Here is a 17,304-nt window from a genome sequence, read left to right on the forward strand (position 1 = left end):
GGGGCCTGAGGACCACAAGACTGGTCCACGGCCACCTTCAGCCAAGGGCTGCTCCTTCTGTGAGCCCCCGAGGCTGTGGCCACGATGTTACCGCCAGGGTACGGGCTGCTCTAGGGAACTTCAGAATTCATGCAGGTGCTGCTCCCACTCCATGTGGTTTTAGTACATTTATTTGTTTCAATATTGACCTTGATCATCACACGGACCATTCAAGGAGACAGAGGACCTGCTCCCTCCTGGGGACCTGCTGTGAGCCGCTGAGAATATCTGGTGGCCGTGCCTCTTTCTAAGCTACCTCTATGTTTTGGAAAGTTACATCTCTACCCGAGTTGGGTCCCCCAAATACATGTCACATTTCATCAGTGCGTTTGGACAGAGAACATGTAAAGTGCATGCTCACAGGGAACGCTGTGCAGGTGCTTGGCAAGGGGGAGGCAAGAGACAGGCCAAGGTGAAGAGACCAGACGCTGACTCAGCCTCTCCTCTCACGCCGGGAAGCTTTCGGGTGACTTAACCTTTCCCTTTTTCTTAGTTACAGATTCGATGTGTTGAAAAAGAGAGCACGAGGTTTGTCTTTCTCTTTCTGATTTACTTCCCTTCGTATCACAGGCTCCAGGCTCATCCATGCCACTAGGACTGACTCAGATGTGTTCTTTTTACAGCTGAGTAACATTCCACTGGACTCGTGCACCACAGCGTCTTGATCCCTTTGCTTGTCGATGGAGATCTAGGTTGCTTCCGTGTCCTAGCCACTGTGAATAGTGCTCTGTGACAACCTAGTGGGCGGGGTGGGACGGGGGAGGGAAGTTCAAGAGGGAGGGGACACATGGAGGCCTGTGGCTGATTCATGCTGATGAACGGCAGAAACCGTCACAATACTGTAAAGCGATTATCCTCCAAATAAAAGCTTTAAAAGTACGTGCTTCTGTTTGATGTTATGACCAACTGTTTTAGGGTTAATCTTAAATAACAAAGAGTCGTGACTATTTCCATGGACTGAAAAGCAGGCCCAGGGACAGGGGGCTGTCTCCATGCTCACGTTTTGTAGCATCAGCTCACTGATGTTGGCCGACACCACCCTCAGCCAGTCGGCACGCTCCTGGGCCGCGTGAAACTGGAGGGGCCCCGAGCTCACCCCATCCAGGGCCTGCACCTGGATCGCGCTGGACCTGAAGGAGGAAGAGAAGAGATGCTGGGAGGAGGCGCTGGGGCCCGCGGCCTCAGGACTGGGAGGGGGCGGTGCTGTCCCCAGCCCCCGTCAGCCCTGCTCGGCAACACCACGCTGCCACCACGGGAGGCACAGCTCAAGCTGGGGGCTTAAACTACCCTGTCTCAGCATCCTAGACAGATATACTGAAACTAAGTTCAAAACCCTAGAATCCCCCTTTCCTCCTGCAGATGGAGGCTCTCGAGACGTCACTGGGTCTGTCTGGCTTATGGCTGCGTTGGAGCCCAGCTTCTTCTCGAGGCTCTCCCTGGCCCCCCATCCAGTGCTGGCGCCGGGAGCCGGGGCTTCCCACTGTCACTGCTGAGCTGCCTGCTTCTCCTGCTGTTAGTTCTGGCTTCATGCATTTTGGGTTCTGTTTGGGGCACATATAGTTTTAATTGTTATATCTTCCTGATGACTTAAACATTCACCTTGAAAAAATACCTCTCTCTTCTTTATTTCTAACAATTTTAGTTTAAAATTTTGTTTTGTGTGGCACTACTATAACCACCCCATCTTCCTTGTGCTTATTGTTTACGATATCTTTCTCATCTTTTCTTTATCTGTTTGTATCTAAAATGTGTCTCTTGAAGATAGATCTGTTTTTTCTATTTAGTCTGAAAATCTACCTTTTAATTGGGCTATTTAATCATTGACATGCAATTCTATTATTGGTATAGTTAGCCTTACGTCTGCCATTCTACTTTCCGTTGCCCAGGTGTCTCACCTAATTTTTGTTCCTGTTCCTCTTTTTCTGCTTTTTTTATATTAGAGAATATCTTCTAATTAAGCACTTACATTTCTTTAGTAATTTTAAATATATATGTGTTTATACACACAGAGGAGGAGCAAACTAAACACAGTGAAAGCAGACGGAAGGAAATAATGAAGACTGGAGCTGGAATTAGCGAAGCAGAGCAGAGGAAACCAGTGTGAACGAAATCTGGCTCTTTGAGAAGAATCGCAAAACTGACAAACCTTCCGCTATATGGACCAAGGGAGAAAGAAAGAAGATCAAAAGCCCAGGATACGAAGTGGAAGTGGAACCGCCGCCATCGGTATCACAGGAACAAAAGCGATTATAAAGAAGTTACATGAACAACTACGGTTATTAAATGAGAGAAATTAGATGAAATGGACACATCCTTGAAAGATACAACTACGTAAGCTGATTTAGGAAGAAATCTGAGAAGATAATATTACAAGGGTAGAGACTCAATGTTTAGCCCCAAACTAACCAAATAGAAAAGATGAGGCCCAGACGGCTTCACCACTGAGGTCTACAAAACATTCAGAGAAGACTTAATAACAATTATTCACACTCGCCCCCAAACAGAACAGAACATTTTCAACTTAGCTACCTTGATACCAAAACCACAAGCCATCACAAGAAAACTACAGACTAATATCTGTTTTGAATACAGATGAAAAAAGTCTCCATGAAACACTAGTAAATCAGATCTAGGAACACCTATTAGGAATTACATACCATAATCAATGGGATTTACCCCAGGAATTCAAGGTTGGTTTGACACTTGGAAATTAACGTCATACATCATAGCAACAGAATTTTTAAAAATCACACAATCATCTCAACAGGTGAAGAAAATGCACTTGGCAAAATCCAAAACCCTCTCATGCCAGAAAACACTCAACACAGCAGTTGTTTCTAGTTTGAAAAAGGGCTTCAGCAAACACCCGGGTACCGGGTGTAGACAGTTGGCTCTCTGAGGAAAAGGGGTGAGTTTTGAAACCCAGCATGTCCATGCTTCAGCTCCACAAGACAAGCAGACACCTAAGCTCTGGGAGCCCTGTCCACATGACGGACTTCAAAATGCCAACCACACTAAAACGGGAATTCTGGGAGAGACACGTGGGGTGACGAATGTGATTCCAGCGGACCCGCGGGTCCTATGCAAACGCTGCTGCTTGAGGCGGCTGTCTGCCAAGGAAAGTGGTGCAGTTAAAACTGCATGAGCAGAAACAGTGGCAGTGTTGGCATCGACGCTGAAGACAGACCCCAACACACCCGCAAAGTGTGGCAAGAAACCCCACTTTCTGGCTTATTGCTATAGCAGTCATGCTGAGGTCCGTCGCACAAATCGTGTGCGTGCTCGCTCGAATGGAGAAGTCTCCTGATCAACTCTGAGGTTTTGTCTTCTCAACGTTCAACTCGTGCGGCGTTCAGGCTCCCCTGCAAGTCCCTCCCCCTTCACCGTCCGCAGGTGGGACCTGCCTCACGGTTCTACAGTCAAAGCATCAGCTCAGGATTCTCAGCATTTTAACCACATGGTCAAGGTCACGTTCAGAACTAGAAACCGCAGAGTACCCGCTGCTCAGGACTCAGCTGCTCTGTGAGATCACACATCAGCTCTTAAAGATCAGCAGTAAAACCTACACCCAGAGAAGACAGCGTGTTTGGGGCCTGAGTTCCCAGGGAGCAGCCAGGTTCAGGCAAGGGGAGGATGGGCCGTGCCTGTGTGCTTTCGGAAAAGTCTACCCTTTCCAGGATTTCCTCACGCTTGGAGACAAAGTCTGATTTTCAAAGAGAAATCTAGGAAGACAGTTCCCTACTGTATGGATTGAAGTGATTCAGTTTCTGGCTAAGAAAAGAAATCTATTCCAGTAAGGTTCAACGTTCACGCAGCTTAACTTTTCAGGAGATTGGGAAACAGCGAGTTCGACGTCGCGTCAGCTCTGCGCTTGGAGGGGGAGCGGTCTGGGTCTTCTCCTGCCCCTTCACAGCTCCTCCCCGCTTCTCCACAGACACCGCCAGCACGGGCTCTCCCGGGGGCACCCCCGTGTCCTGCCACTGCTCCCCGGTACAGAAGCCAGCCCCCCCCGCCCCGTGGACTCTCCCTCCGTCCCTGCTAAGAAGCTCTGCACAAACACCTCTGCTAGGTCGGCTCCATGACCACACAGCACAGATCGGTGATCTCACGGCCCTGGACACCTGCATGGGTCCCACAGCAACAACCCCCCCAACACCTCCTTCAGCTGTGCCGGGGAACCCCAGCAGCACCCGACTTGACTGGCCATCAAAGCTGCGACATCGGAGAAAAAGAACCCAGAGTTACAAAGCCTCTTTGTAACACGTTGTGTGGTCTTTCGTTTAAAGAACGAATACACTTGATATTCCAAAACGACCCGCAGAACCGCTGACCCAGGGTTCATGGCCCACAGCCACCCAGGCCCCCCGGCCCCGGCCAGTCCCGTCCATTACACCCTGATGGTGTCCAGGGGAGACCAGTATCTCTGCTCTGAGGAACTTGAACCCCTCATGTCTGGAAGCAGAGAGCCTGGTATCTGTCTACTCACATCGAGTTATGAATATTCACTAGCCAAAATGAGAGGGAAAAAGTGTGCATATTCCTCAGAATTTGAAAAACATCTCCAAACTATCATTCACATGTCACACTTTTCAAGCCTGCCTCTGTGGCGTGGGTGGTATTTTTTTCACGGAAGCCAGAGGAAGATTTTCTACCTTTCCCACCATGCAGCGGCAGCTCCAAGGACGCACATGAAATATTAACAAAGACCCAATTTAAATGCAGGTGCCCTTCTCCCTGCGTTTATTAAAAAGCCACTATTACTGAAAAATTCCGGCACCACCCCACCCAAGTTCACCAAATTCAGAAAAAAATAGATAGCTTCCCCTTCGTGCTGCCCCAAAGGCCAGCTTATCCGCCTGTCACCCTTGTCCTGAGCCCAGGCCTGAGTCCTCCGAGCCCCGGCCCGTCAGGGAGCAGGGGGCTGACTGATGGGGTGCGGGTCCCAGCCAGATGGTGGGGCCCCTCCCGGGGTCCCGCTGAAGGAAAGGGAGGAAAACCACCTCAGGCAGGCCTCTCTCTGCTCTGACCTCAGGCCCTGCATTCCTGATGGACAGAAAGCTTCCAGAGGGCATGGACTCCCGGGTTTGCTCATCCTCCCCACCTCCCCACCCTGCCCCCCAGCTAGCTAGCGCTGCACGGAGCAGGTGTGCAAGAGTATTTGTGAATTAATGCTGGAGAACACGCCTCTGGATGTGCAAGCCTCCCCCCTCCTCAAGCCCACGGCCCACGGACGCAGAACCTCTGTCTGCCAAGCCAGGGTGCAGCCTCTGAACACAGGTGCCTGAAGGGCTGCCCGCAGGTGCGGGGCGGTGGCGAGGTGGGTTGAGGGAGAGCCCATGCCCAGCACACCTGGGCACGTGATTACAGGCACAGAGCTGCATCCAGAGCAGGCGGGAGAACCAGCTCTGTGCTTGCAAACGTGTGTGCAGAACCTGTCTCATCATCGTCCTTATGTTCCTAAATCCTTCCTAATTAACCACGCCTTTGAAAATTCCACTTTGCATAATGACTGAAATTAGTCTGAACAAAATTCAAAATACTGTAAATCAAGAAAAGAGAAATAATTCAGCATCATAAAGCAGAACACATTCTGAAAGATTCATAGGTGCCTAAAAGCACGGGGACCTCTAAGTCTTGAAGCTTTCTTTCTACAGCTGTTTTGAATAGAACCTGTAGTTTGAGTCTATAGCTAAGGAAATTAGACACAAACACCACGTCTTTCTCTCCATCTTCTTTGACTTTCCATCAGGATTTCTGTGTCCAGGAGGCACTTATCAGCCTTTGAGGGCTTTCAGTTCTATGAAGCAAACCTTTCAAACCCCTGGACACTTCCGTTCTAACAGGAGTGCCCGCTGACCCAGCGCAATATCCTAGCAGGGGCCACGAGGAAGCAGACGCCACACCCAGTTCTACTCAGCACCCCTTTGATTTATCCCCTGAACTACTGGCCGAAAACACGAGCTTCCTGAAACAGCGTGGTCTGCACGGGGAGTGAGTGCTCTGAACAATTCCCTCCGTGAAAAACACACACTTTACCCACACTGCCCTCCAGCTTCCCCACTGTTAATTAGCCTTTATCTCTAAATTCAGATCCAGACTTTTAACTGCTTAATCCATGTGGTTTTCATCTAAATGAAGAGCCTGTTAGACTCTGAAGCAGCCAAATAGACGTGTTTGTGAAACAGGTGAGTTTGTTGTCCGGCAACAGATTTACAGGTCACGATACTTTGTCCCTTTTCAACCTTCAATTTTATTTTCATAGTAAATTGATTTTTAAACATGTTTTCGTATTTATTCCACCAAAAGGTAACTGTTCAGCTCTAGCAGGCTCTCCTCCCCAGAGCCCCCTCTGCAGGATGGATGAAGCTGGCTGAGCATCCCCGCGGCCCATCACGACCTTGTCCCGAGGCAGGCCTTGCCCAGGCCCTGCCCCTAGAGCCCCCTACCTGCACCTGCCCGGATCAGGCAAGCTCAGCCACGAGCACAGGGGCCCACTCTCCAAGCCCCAGTGCAGAGCGGGCCCTGGGTTCCTGACCCTGCTATGAGCCCCAGCAGGATCCCGCCCTGCAGAAGGCCCTCCTTCTGTGGAGACGCCTACAGCCCCCAGGATGCTGTTTCCCCGGCTCTGCTCCACCAAGTGAACTATGCTTTCAGGATTTCCCAAGTAAACAGGAGGGAGCTTGGCACGAGCATTTAAACATGAAGCCATCCTTTGCAAAGCAAACCAGGCGTCAGCGGGATCCTTCTGACTCCCAGCATCGCTGTTCACAGCGCACTCATCTGCAGTCTGTCCCAGTGTGGCTGCCGTAAAGCCCCTGGGTCCTATCCACGCTCCTTCCTCCGAAACAACGACCCTCCCAACACAGCCAAACGGGGTCTTACTGTCAGTGACAAGATGCCAGATCTCTGTGAGTTTCACAAACAAGGAAGACAGGGGACAAACAGAACCAACACTGTTTAATTCCCTCCCTCCTCCGTCCTTAGAAAGAGGAGCAAAGGGAGGGGCTCCCTGCCCTTCTCGAGGCCACCGTGAAGCGGGGACCCAGGCAGGGCTCATCTGGGCGGAACCACAGGAGCAGCGCCTTGGGCACCAAATCCCCCAGAGCGGGCGGGCATGCAGACGCTGCGGGACTCGCTCAGACTGTCTCCCTGCTCCTATATCAGGCACTCCTCGCCCTACAAACCACTAACGAACCCACAGCTGTCAGCACGCTTCTGAAGGAGTTTAAAAGCTCCGATAAACCCTGAGCTATTTCATGTTTTCTCCATAAAACGACCTTAGGACTAGAGGAGCACGCCCGTGTCTCCCGCCCGCTGGGCCGCCAGGCGGGGCTCCCGAGCCGTGCAGATCCCGAGGCCCCAAGAGCCCCACAGACGAAGCGGGATAAGAGCTGGTTCCCTCCAAACCTGCTCCTTCCTCCACACCACCTGCCTCCCCCCAGGGGTAAAGCCATTGACCCAAGTCCAGAGGCCCAGGCTTCAGAGCATCTAAAGTCCCCTGCGCGTGGCTGGACCTACGACAGCCGTCTTTAAAGCACACGTTTCCCTTGTTCTTAAGGACGGCCCTCCCCTCAGCTTCTGAAATCCAGACAGAGTGGGCGCCTCGTTAGCCCAGGTCTCGGCACCTAAACGGGACTTGTCACGGGGACCACGTGAGAGCGCACGCGACTGCAGAGCGAGGCTGAGAGCGCCTTCACCGGACAGGTTCCGGATCCGAGGCTCCCGGGTCTGAACACGCGGGCACTCGGGCCGGGCTCCCAGCCTCCGAGCGCAGGCAGCTGAGCCCAGCTGCTCTGCGGGGCGCAGAGCCCTGTGCTGCTGCTGGGCTCTGCGAGCGCACAGTAAGTCCCCTACACGCGAGCCTTCAGGATGCAGACCTCAGAGCCGTGGCCGTGCACCCCGCCAGCGCCAGGCGGGGGTGGGCCTGCAGCTCTGCCCCCGTCTCCTGTTGCTGCGGGTCTGCCCCCCGCCCAGGCGCTCTCTCCCCCGTTCAGCAGATTCAGCTCCTGTGTGCCAGCCGAGGCATCGTACTGCCGTACTTCTCCAGGCACTGAACCGCAAGATCAAAAATGCTCTCGTTTTTGTGTGTTTGTTATGTGTTATTTGTGTGAAAAGCGCTATAAACACATCAGAGTACAGCACGATCTGGCCGGCTGTGTTAGTTGGGTGCCTAGGCTGACTCTGTTGGACTTACAGGAACAAATTAGGCTTGCGAACTTGCTCTTGAAGTGGAACTTGCTCGTATGGAGGGGACTTACTGCAGTTAAGATCTGAAGTCATCTGTCCTTAAGTTAGGAAAATTATCCAGCTGGCCCAATGTGGTCTCAAGTCCTTCCCATCGGGCTTGGAGGTCAGAGACAGGAAGTCAGGAGCCGAGGACAAGGGGTCGCCTGCTGCTGCCTGAGAGGCGGGACACGCCGCTGGGATGCATACGGAGATGGGGACCCAGCCCCCAAACCCAAGGAACTGAATGCCGCCCTCCACCCGAGAGAACCTGGTCTCAGGCGAGAGCCCAGCCCAGCCCCACCCCAGGCCAGCCTGCAGAGATCCCAGCATGTGCGCCAGCTGGCCCGTGGGGACTGTGAGAAGATAAACGTGCACTTTGGAAGCTAAATTTGCGCTAACCGTAGCAACAGAAAACGGATGAGAGCCTGCTTAGAAGTGTCCTGCTTTCCTCGCAGACGCCAGGCCTGCTAGGAAGCACGCTTCTCTTCACACAGAGTCAGAGGAATGTGTTAGTAACTGCCTGGTAGCCAGAAGCACGAGCTGCTGCCCAGCGACCTGCGAGGCCGTGTGGCCGTGTCCCAGCGTCTGCACACGTGGTCTGGGAGCGCCGGGACAGCTCTGCCTGTTCAGCGTCAGCGAACCTCCTACCCGAACGCTGTTCTGCTTCTGCGCCTGGCTTCCTTTCCATCCAGACGTTCTCCCCCAGATTCTCACGGAAGCACCTTTTTCTGTCTTGTGTGGTCAATGATTTGACCTTCATTAATGGTGACAGGACGCTTAAGCAAAAGCCTAGCTCCCACTGTGCCTGAGAACCTCCGACTCTAACCTCCTCCTGACAGCGAGCAGGCGCCAGAGACCCTCTGGCCACAGACACCCCTGCAGGCCCTGGGGGCAAAGTCATACCTGTTAAAACTGACTTTTATCATTTCCAAACAAATTTCAAACGTTAGGTTTAAGTACGCATCTGCTTTTTATAGACTCTTTGGGAAACAATTTCAGAAAACCAAGGAAACTCAACCATTTTTGGCCAAATAACTTTCAAAAGATGAGATGGTTGGATGGCATCACTGACTCAATGGACGTGAGTTTGGGCAGATTCCAGGAGCTGGTGATGGACAGGGAGGCCTGGCGTGCTGTGGTCTGTGGGGTCGCAGAGTTGGATGCAACTGAGCGACTGAACTGAACTGAGCTTTCAGAAAAGGCGAACAGGCAGGAGATGGTGACACATTTTGGTCCTACAACTGGAACCCCAGGGTGCTGACCTCTGATCTGCTTATCCCACTTATTTTTATCCACTCAAAGGATCTCCTCAAAATCCTTCTCAGGCTGTAGTCGGGAGCCTTTGATTTTAAAAAGCATTTGGTTTAGGGTTTGCAACTTCTAAACTGTCCTTGCAGGTCTTGCAGCTAGGGTCCCCAGGAGCCACAGAACTAGCTCAGGCTGCTTCGGGCAGCATGCCCGTCCTCTCCTCCCCTCAAGGTGGGGCTGGAGGGTCACAGGTCCGCTCAGCCTCCAGACGCCACTTTAGTACTGCTGTGTGTCTGACAAACACACCGCAACAGGCAGAGTTTCAGTCACTTTACTTTGTGCACCTTCCTGCCCATGTAAGAGTCAGCAGAGCTAGTAAGATGTGTTTGCTTCTGTCAAGGGCTCCCCGAGGCTCAGCTGGTAAAGAACCCGCCTTCATGCAGGAGACGTGGGTTCTATCCCTGGGTTGGGAAGACCCCATGCAGGAGGGCATGGCAACCTACTCCAGTGTTCTTGCCTGGAGAATCCCACGGACAGAGGAGCCTGGCGGGCTACAGTCCACGGGGTCACAAAGGGTCGGACGCAACTTAATGGTAAAACAACAAGCTTTCTTAAAACCACAGGGAAGCCTCTGGTTTGCTGTTGGCAGAGACAGCACATCTCAGGCCCAGGAGGGGCGTGTGGCTGACTCAGGGGGTGGGGGCCTTCCTCCTGCAGAAGCCTTGTGTTTACCTGAAAGCGGCCACGGCGGGCAGGTGCGCTTCGTCAAGGAAAGCCCTGCTTCCAGACCTCAAGCTCTCTTCCTGTGTTCACGCAGCCTCTACTCACCTTCTTAAGAAAGAAAGCAAACGCGCCAGCCACTGGGCTCTCAGCCTCCCTGACGCAGTCACCCACAGGTGACACACTGCTCTAGCTCGGTGGGGAACACGATAGCTTTTCCCCAAAACAGTGATGGACACCAGCCCTTAATGATGAAACCGAAGTTACTTCATCAACCCGGCTCACAGGCTAGTGAGCATCCGCTGAACGGAGGTCTGGTCTAGCCTTCTCATTTTATTAGCAAAGGAAACGAGGCCCAGAGGGTTGCTGAGGACTTTTCTGGAACTGGATCCACCTTGGATGAGAGTGCAGTCTTACATTCAGCCTAATTCTGTTCCCCTTTGAAACTGGAAATATGACTTCTTCTGCTAATGACCACGTCTCAGAGGAGGGAACAGCAACAGTCACTGCTAGACAGACCCACTCCTGACAATTCGGTTCCTGCTCCGATAGCATTTGACCATCACGATGATGGTTACTGCTTCTGCAAACGCTGAATCCACCTGGCGACAAGGACATGCACCTCTGGGTTTATCGGCGCGTCCCACTCCAGACCACGGTCACACACCTGAACGTGTCCGCTCCAGCTCTGCACCTTGAGACTCGGGCCATGGACAGAGGAAGTGACAGGGCGTCTAGCCAGCGCTTCTCGTATTTTGGTTCATTAGCTACAGGCGAGGAAGGCGAGGACGGAGCCTGTGCAGAACAGACGAGAATCAAGGGTCACAGGATCAGTCGAGAGCACCAAAAACAGGGGGGCTGACAGGCCCTGACAGCACGTCTGCAAACTCAGGTCTAACTCGTCTTGGCCGCGGCAAGAGTGTGTGCACACTCAGAGCTCTGGGAAGAAACAAGTGCCCTTCTAGGTCAAAGTAAACTATATTCTTCATCTATTTTTTAAACAAAATACCGCACCAAAGAGAGACAAGTCACAGGAAAGAGGCTGGGGGCAGAGACTGGCTTTGGGAGGAATCTGGGGCCCTGAGGAAGGCTGTGAGTCAGACAGGCTATGAGCTGCCTCCCCCAGCCGGAAGGTCAAATCATAGTGGGATTCATACACGTTAATGCGGCCAAGCTGCTAACAGGTGGTCACAAGCCCAGTTCATTAGCTAATGGCAAAGCCCGCAGCGTCTGTTCAAAAGGAGCGGGGTGGGTGTGGGCGTGGGGCCTGAGGGTAAGGGGAGTGAGAATTCATTCTTAGGTGGATAAGAAGCTCAGGGTCCCCAAGAGAGGAGAGGGATCGGAGCTCTCAAGGGGAAGAAAGGACAAGCTTTCTTTCCTACATTCCTTAGCCTTAAAGTAAAGTGAAGTCGCCCCGTTGTGTCCAACTCTTTGCAACCCCATGGACTGTAGCCTACCAGGTTCCTCAGTCCATGGAGTTTTCCAGGCAAGAGTACTGGAGTGCGTTGCCATTTCCTTCTCCAGGGGATCTTCCCGACCCAGGAATCGAACCCGGGTCTCCGGCACTGCTGTCAGACGCTTTACCGTCTGAGCCGCCGGGGAAGCCTTAGCCACTTAAGACGTTTTTTTTCCTTTAAGCCCAGAGCTGATGCTACACAACAAAACAACTCATCCTAAACTCTGTACGACGGCCATCCAACAGCAACGCGTCCTGTTTCAGACACGGTTCTCCTTCAGAGCCGACTGCCGCTGTCATCTTAACATGCAAATTCTGGGAGTGGGTCTGGTAAGATCTTTACAACCTCGAGACCCTCTTTCGATTTATTGTGATAACCAACTGGAAAAGTAACAGCTCCCTTGCTAAGACTAGCGAGGGGCACTCTCCATCTCCCTTCCGATGTCTGGGCCCGGGGGAGCTTTCTCTGTCCCTTGTTACACTTTAATAAAACTCCGCTACACAAAAGGCTCTCAAGTGATCAAGCCTGGTCCCTGGTCCCGAAAATAAATCTTCAGAGATCACGAATCCCAACTTCGTTCACCATAAGCTATCAGGAAGATGCTCGAAAGGCTGAATGAAGCCACGCAAACAACCACGTTCCGAGACATGACGCCTGCACGTGCCCAGCGAGCCGCAGGGTCAGAGACGGTCCGTCCCCGGTCCTGCGGGCGGGGCCAGCGGCATCCCTCCCCCAGCAGGGAACAGCTGTGGCCCTGTCTGCCTCCCTCTCCAGAAGCATCCTTGCAGCAGCTGTGGCTTCCAGTGACAAAGGCAGGGGTCCCGGCTCAGGGACAGGCGGACAGAACACGGCTCATCCCCAGGGCACAGCAAAGCCACTAACCAGGGCGGCGACCCCAGACCCACCAGGAGTGGCAGGGAGGCCCCGACTGGGGCGGCCAGACCCCATCTGACCCCGCCTGCACTTACACGGGGGCCGACCTGCTCAGCACACGGGGACACTAGCGCAGGGGCCGCGGGCGGCAAGGGTGGGGCTGGGGCAGTGCCCTTACACGACGGCCGACCTGCTCAGGACAGGGGGACACTAGTGCAGGGGCTGCTGGCGGCAAGGGTGGGGCTGGGGCAGTGCCCTTACACGACGGCCGACCTGCTCAGGACACGGGGACACTAGCGCTCGATGGAGCCGCTCCCCCGGGCCCTGCTTTGCTGCACAGGGGACTCGGCTCTACAGTCTGCAACAATCTGACCCAGAAAAGAATTCGGTAAAGAACAGACACAGGCACACAGAACTGAATCACTTTGCTGTGCACCTGAAACTCTCCCAGCATGGCTAATCAATTCTACTCCAAAACAAAAGGAATATTCCAACAAGGCCAGCAAGCTGTATACAGGGATGACTCCTTTCAGGCCAAACTCCGCATGAGCGTTCAACCATCTCGGGCCGAATAGCTGACACTCCCGGATAATACCCAGCAGGTCCCATCCCGGGGGCCTTATTTGGACAAAGTCTTTCCGGGTTTGATTAGACTAATGGTATTGCGATGGGGGGGCTTCCCAGGTGACTCAGTGGGTGGAGGACCCGCCTGCAATGCTGGAGGCGCAGTAGACGTGGGTTCAGTCCCTGGGTCGGGAAGATCCCCTGGAGGAGGGCATGGCAACCCACTCCAGGATTCTTGCCTGGAGAACCCCACGGACAGAGGAGCCTGGCAGGCTACAGTCCACGGGGTCCCAAAGGTCCCAAAGTCAGACACAGCTGAGCAACTTAGCACACGTGCGTGGACACACTCTGATACGAGCCTAACACGATGGCCTCAATCCTTACCCGAGGACACTCTGATATGAGTCTACCCTGGGCTGTCCGGGTGCCCTGACACAATGGCCTCAATCCTTACCCGAGGGACACAGGGAGAACCCGGACAGGGGAGTGGGGGCCTTGTGAAGACCGAGGTGTACCCGGAGCCACGCGGCTGCCGGCCAGGATGCAGGGCCACCAGGGCCGGGAGGGGCAGGAAGGACCCTCCTCTGTGGCCTCTGGAGATGCTGCTTGGATCCCCAGCAACTAGAGGCTGCACACGGGTGTCCTCCGAACGTTCTTCACTTATATTTAAGTCCTCAGCCAGTAGCTCAAAAGCAAAGGCACTGTAAGATCAGAGGTGTGAGGCAGACTTCATGAATTGTCACTGACGGCCCTCTTTCTGCTTTACGTGCTGAAATCTGGTGATGTACCTGCTTTTGGTGTCGCGTGAACGCAGCGCTGGAAAGCGTCAGGTTTATCCCTTTGCTACGGATTTCACGCTGGCTTTACTGGGACGCCGCTCTGCCTGCATGTACTGCTGCCGTGTAAGAAATGGTTGTGATTTGTCATGCACTGGGGCATGTCTTCAGCCACCAGTTTTCACTGAATTTTATCACGGCTAGTTGCATTCACACACTATGTTTATGGTGTAAGAGTTCATTAAGACCCATGTTTTTGTGCATTTTCTTTGAGGGCGGTTTGCTCTTCTCACTGATTCAAACTTGTGACACAAACATGCATCAATATTCAATTATTAGAATAACCCTGCAAAACCACCACTTAAAGATGTTGTAATGGGGACTTTCCTGGAGGTCCAGTGGCTAGGACTTTGCTTCCACCGCAGAGGGTGCTGGTTCAATCCCTGGTCGGGGAGATAGGATCTCATATGCCTCATGGCCAAAAAACCAAAACACAAAACAGAAGCCAATACTGCAACAAATTCAACAAAGGCTTTAAAAATGGTCCATGCTTAAAAAAAAATTAAAATGTCATAATGAATTCCAGTATAGAGTAACCAACATTCAAATAAGCATAGGAATATAGTTATTTTATAAAATCACTTTCAATCTACTTTTTAAAATGTAGGATAAAAAGCAATTTCCCACTAAGAAAAGCAACGTTTTCCTTTATAAAATCAGGTGGCATTTCATGACTCATTGAGCACATTTGGCATCAGACTATATATAGGAGGCTTTTTGTTTCCTCTGCCTTGGAACGCTTCTCACTTACAGGCAACTGACAAGCCCAGTTTCATGTCAGATTTTACTGATGTTTCCTTTAGAAAAATACTTTGTATAATCCCAAGAACCATGAGGCTAAAGGAAGACACCAGGTGTCTGCAGATCAGTGGGTTTTCAGTGATGCTCAACAGCCTCCTAGACGGAGGGTCTGGTGGGAAAGAAGGGGGAGCCCGTCTGGGGTCAGCTCCAAGCTCACTCTAGAGGAGGGTCCAGGGATGAGGGGGAGCCCGTCTGGGGTCAGCTCCGAGCTCCCTCTAGAGGTGGGTCAGGGATGCCCGGGAGAGCAGGAGCCCGTCTGGGGTCAGCTCCCAGCTCTCTCCATCCCTGGACCCGCATCGGCCACAGGACACAAGCTGCCTGCCTGCTGCAGCTCCGAGCCTGGGCCTAGGGGAACCGGTGGCAACACCAGCGACATAGGCGCCTGGAGCTCCGCCTCCTGATGGCCACCAGAGAAGAGGGCCCGGACAGACTTCTAGGAGCTGTGGTCACGGATTAGGCCGCTCCAGCGCTGGGCAGGCTAAAACTCTGTGAGCCAGTCCATGTCATCAGAGGACAGCTCATAGCCTGCAGGACCTAGAGCATCATGAGTCTAACTTCTGCCCCAGATGGGACATCAGCTTAGGGGTGAAGTGAGGAGGCTGCTCCCCAAGCTGGGGGGAGCGCCCTGGGCTGCACCTGTCAGCTCCCCTGACCCCTGACACAGCTGAGGGTACTCAGGTGCTCCGCCACCATCTCCTGCCACGCACCACCCAGAAGCTGATTTCAGAGAAGGTGGGGACAAAACACGCTTCCTTCTGATTTATGATGCTGTCACAGGTGCAGGGGATAAGGAACCAAGGGCCATCCGGGTTCTGAAACATTCGACCGTGACCCACCAGCCCGTGGAGCAGCGACTCTGAGACACCTTGGTGTCTCTGAGCTGGAGAGTCTGAGTGGAGGTGCAGCGGCACTCCGACATGGGCCTCCTAGGACAGCAGCTCACCTGTCTCTCAGGATCCTGAGCATGATGGGAGGTGCCCTGGGCAACTTACTGCCCGAGAGGACCAAGCTGCACAGAGGAGGAGACAAGGAGGAACTCCACGGGGTGAGTGTCAGCCAAGGATGCTGCCTTAAAGCCACGATCTCGCCATCCCTGAATCACAAATACAGGCTGGGAACGAACATGGGCAGGCCTCCGTGCTCCCCAGTGCTCCACCTGTGCACCCCGCGATCCCACCACCCCTGAATCACGAATACGAGCTGGGAACGAGCGTGGGCAGGCCTCCGTGCTCCCCAGCCCTCCACCTGTGCACCCCCTGCCCCACACCTGTCTCATTTCTTGGGGCTGGTATGTGTCTTTAAATCACCTTTTCCAAGAAAAATGTTCAATGTTTTAAAACTTGATGTTCAAATAAGAGACTTGAAGCCGATTTTTCACGTATTCCTGTCTTACTTCTTTGAATGGCTGGGGTCTTTCCACTTTACTCTTTTATTTCAACTGAGCTATATTGATGTAAATTACACGTAACGACAGGTACTGATTTAAGTGCAGTGTGATGAATTCTGACAAATGTAAACACCTTGTGCAACCAAGCCCCAAATTATCACACAGAACAATCCCGCCCCAGCCACACAGCCCTCCCCCCTGTGTCTGTGGCTGTGTCTCTTCCAGCACAGACTGTCTCGGGCGTGACTCCCATTACCACAGATACCTCTGGCTCTTCCAGAACTTCTATGTGCAGAATCGTACAGAAGGTACTTGTGTGTGTAGCTTCATTCTCTCGGCAGGAAGTCAGTGACAGGATCTCCGTGTCTGTGTATTTCAGCAGAAGCTGGGAAAGATTACGGACAGGAGGTGAAGGGAGCAACAGAGGATGAGATGTTGAAAGGCGTCACCGACGCAGTGGACATGAGTTTGAGCAGACTCTGGGAGGTAGTGAAGGACAGGGAAGCCTGGCGTGCTGCAGCCCATGGGGTCACAAAGACTTGGATGAGTAACTGGATAACAACAGCAGACTGTTCATTGTCTTCACTGAGTGGTGTGCTCCTGTGTGTGTGCCAGCATTTCTCCCTTCGTTCACCTGTTGAGGGAGATCTGAGTCACATCCAGTTTCGTAACAAGATAAACAAAGGTGCCGTGCCGTCGGCTAAATCTGGGCGCCCAGTCTGCATGCCCGAGTGAGCTCCGCTTCTCCTGACTCATCACTCTTCTTTGGTTCGATCACACATTTGAAGCTCTCCATGTTGTTCTCTATGACGTCACAGACACCAGGATGGCAGGGCGTCCACGCTCGTGATCCTCTCGGGTTTTGTTAAATATCTAGAAGGCCGAGAAGAATACAAGACTCCCTTTCCTGTGTAGCGTGCGGTCAGTGATCAACAGAAACAGTCGCTCCCCCTGGAATCCTGAACCCGCTCACCCCGTACATTCGTTTTCCCCGATGACTCTCAGAACTGCGATGCATTCACAGGTGACTCCTGGTGCTGGAGGTGAGTTTGTTAGGAAGACGCTTTTTCAAGACAAATGCCACACTCAGAGACACCACGCCGCTCACTGAGAGCCTCCTGCAGGCTTCTGGCTTTCCATCACTCAAGCAGAG

General features: G+C 52.9%; 1 protein-coding gene across 1 annotated transcript in view; it reads right to left on the reverse strand.

The window, feature by feature from the left end:
* Positions 1 to 17,304, reverse strand: part of SNTG2 (syntrophin gamma 2) — a 79,750-nt gene that overhangs the window by 29,996 nt on the left and 32,450 nt on the right. Inside the window, exons 9-10 of the mRNA XM_052644572.1 lie at positions 10,901 to 11,028; positions 1,040 to 1,169 (exon numbers count right to left, since the gene is read on the reverse strand). Of these exons, the coding sequence (XP_052500532.1) occupies positions 1,040 to 1,169; positions 10,901 to 11,028 (258 nt within the window). The remainder of the gene's footprint in view (positions 1 to 1,039; positions 1,170 to 10,900; positions 11,029 to 17,304) is intronic.

Source organism: Budorcas taxicolor, chromosome 8 (assembly GCF_023091745.1).
Source record: "Budorcas taxicolor isolate Tak-1 chromosome 8, Takin1.1, whole genome shotgun sequence".
Classification (NCBI taxonomy): domain Eukaryota; kingdom Metazoa; phylum Chordata; class Mammalia; order Artiodactyla; family Bovidae; genus Budorcas; species Budorcas taxicolor.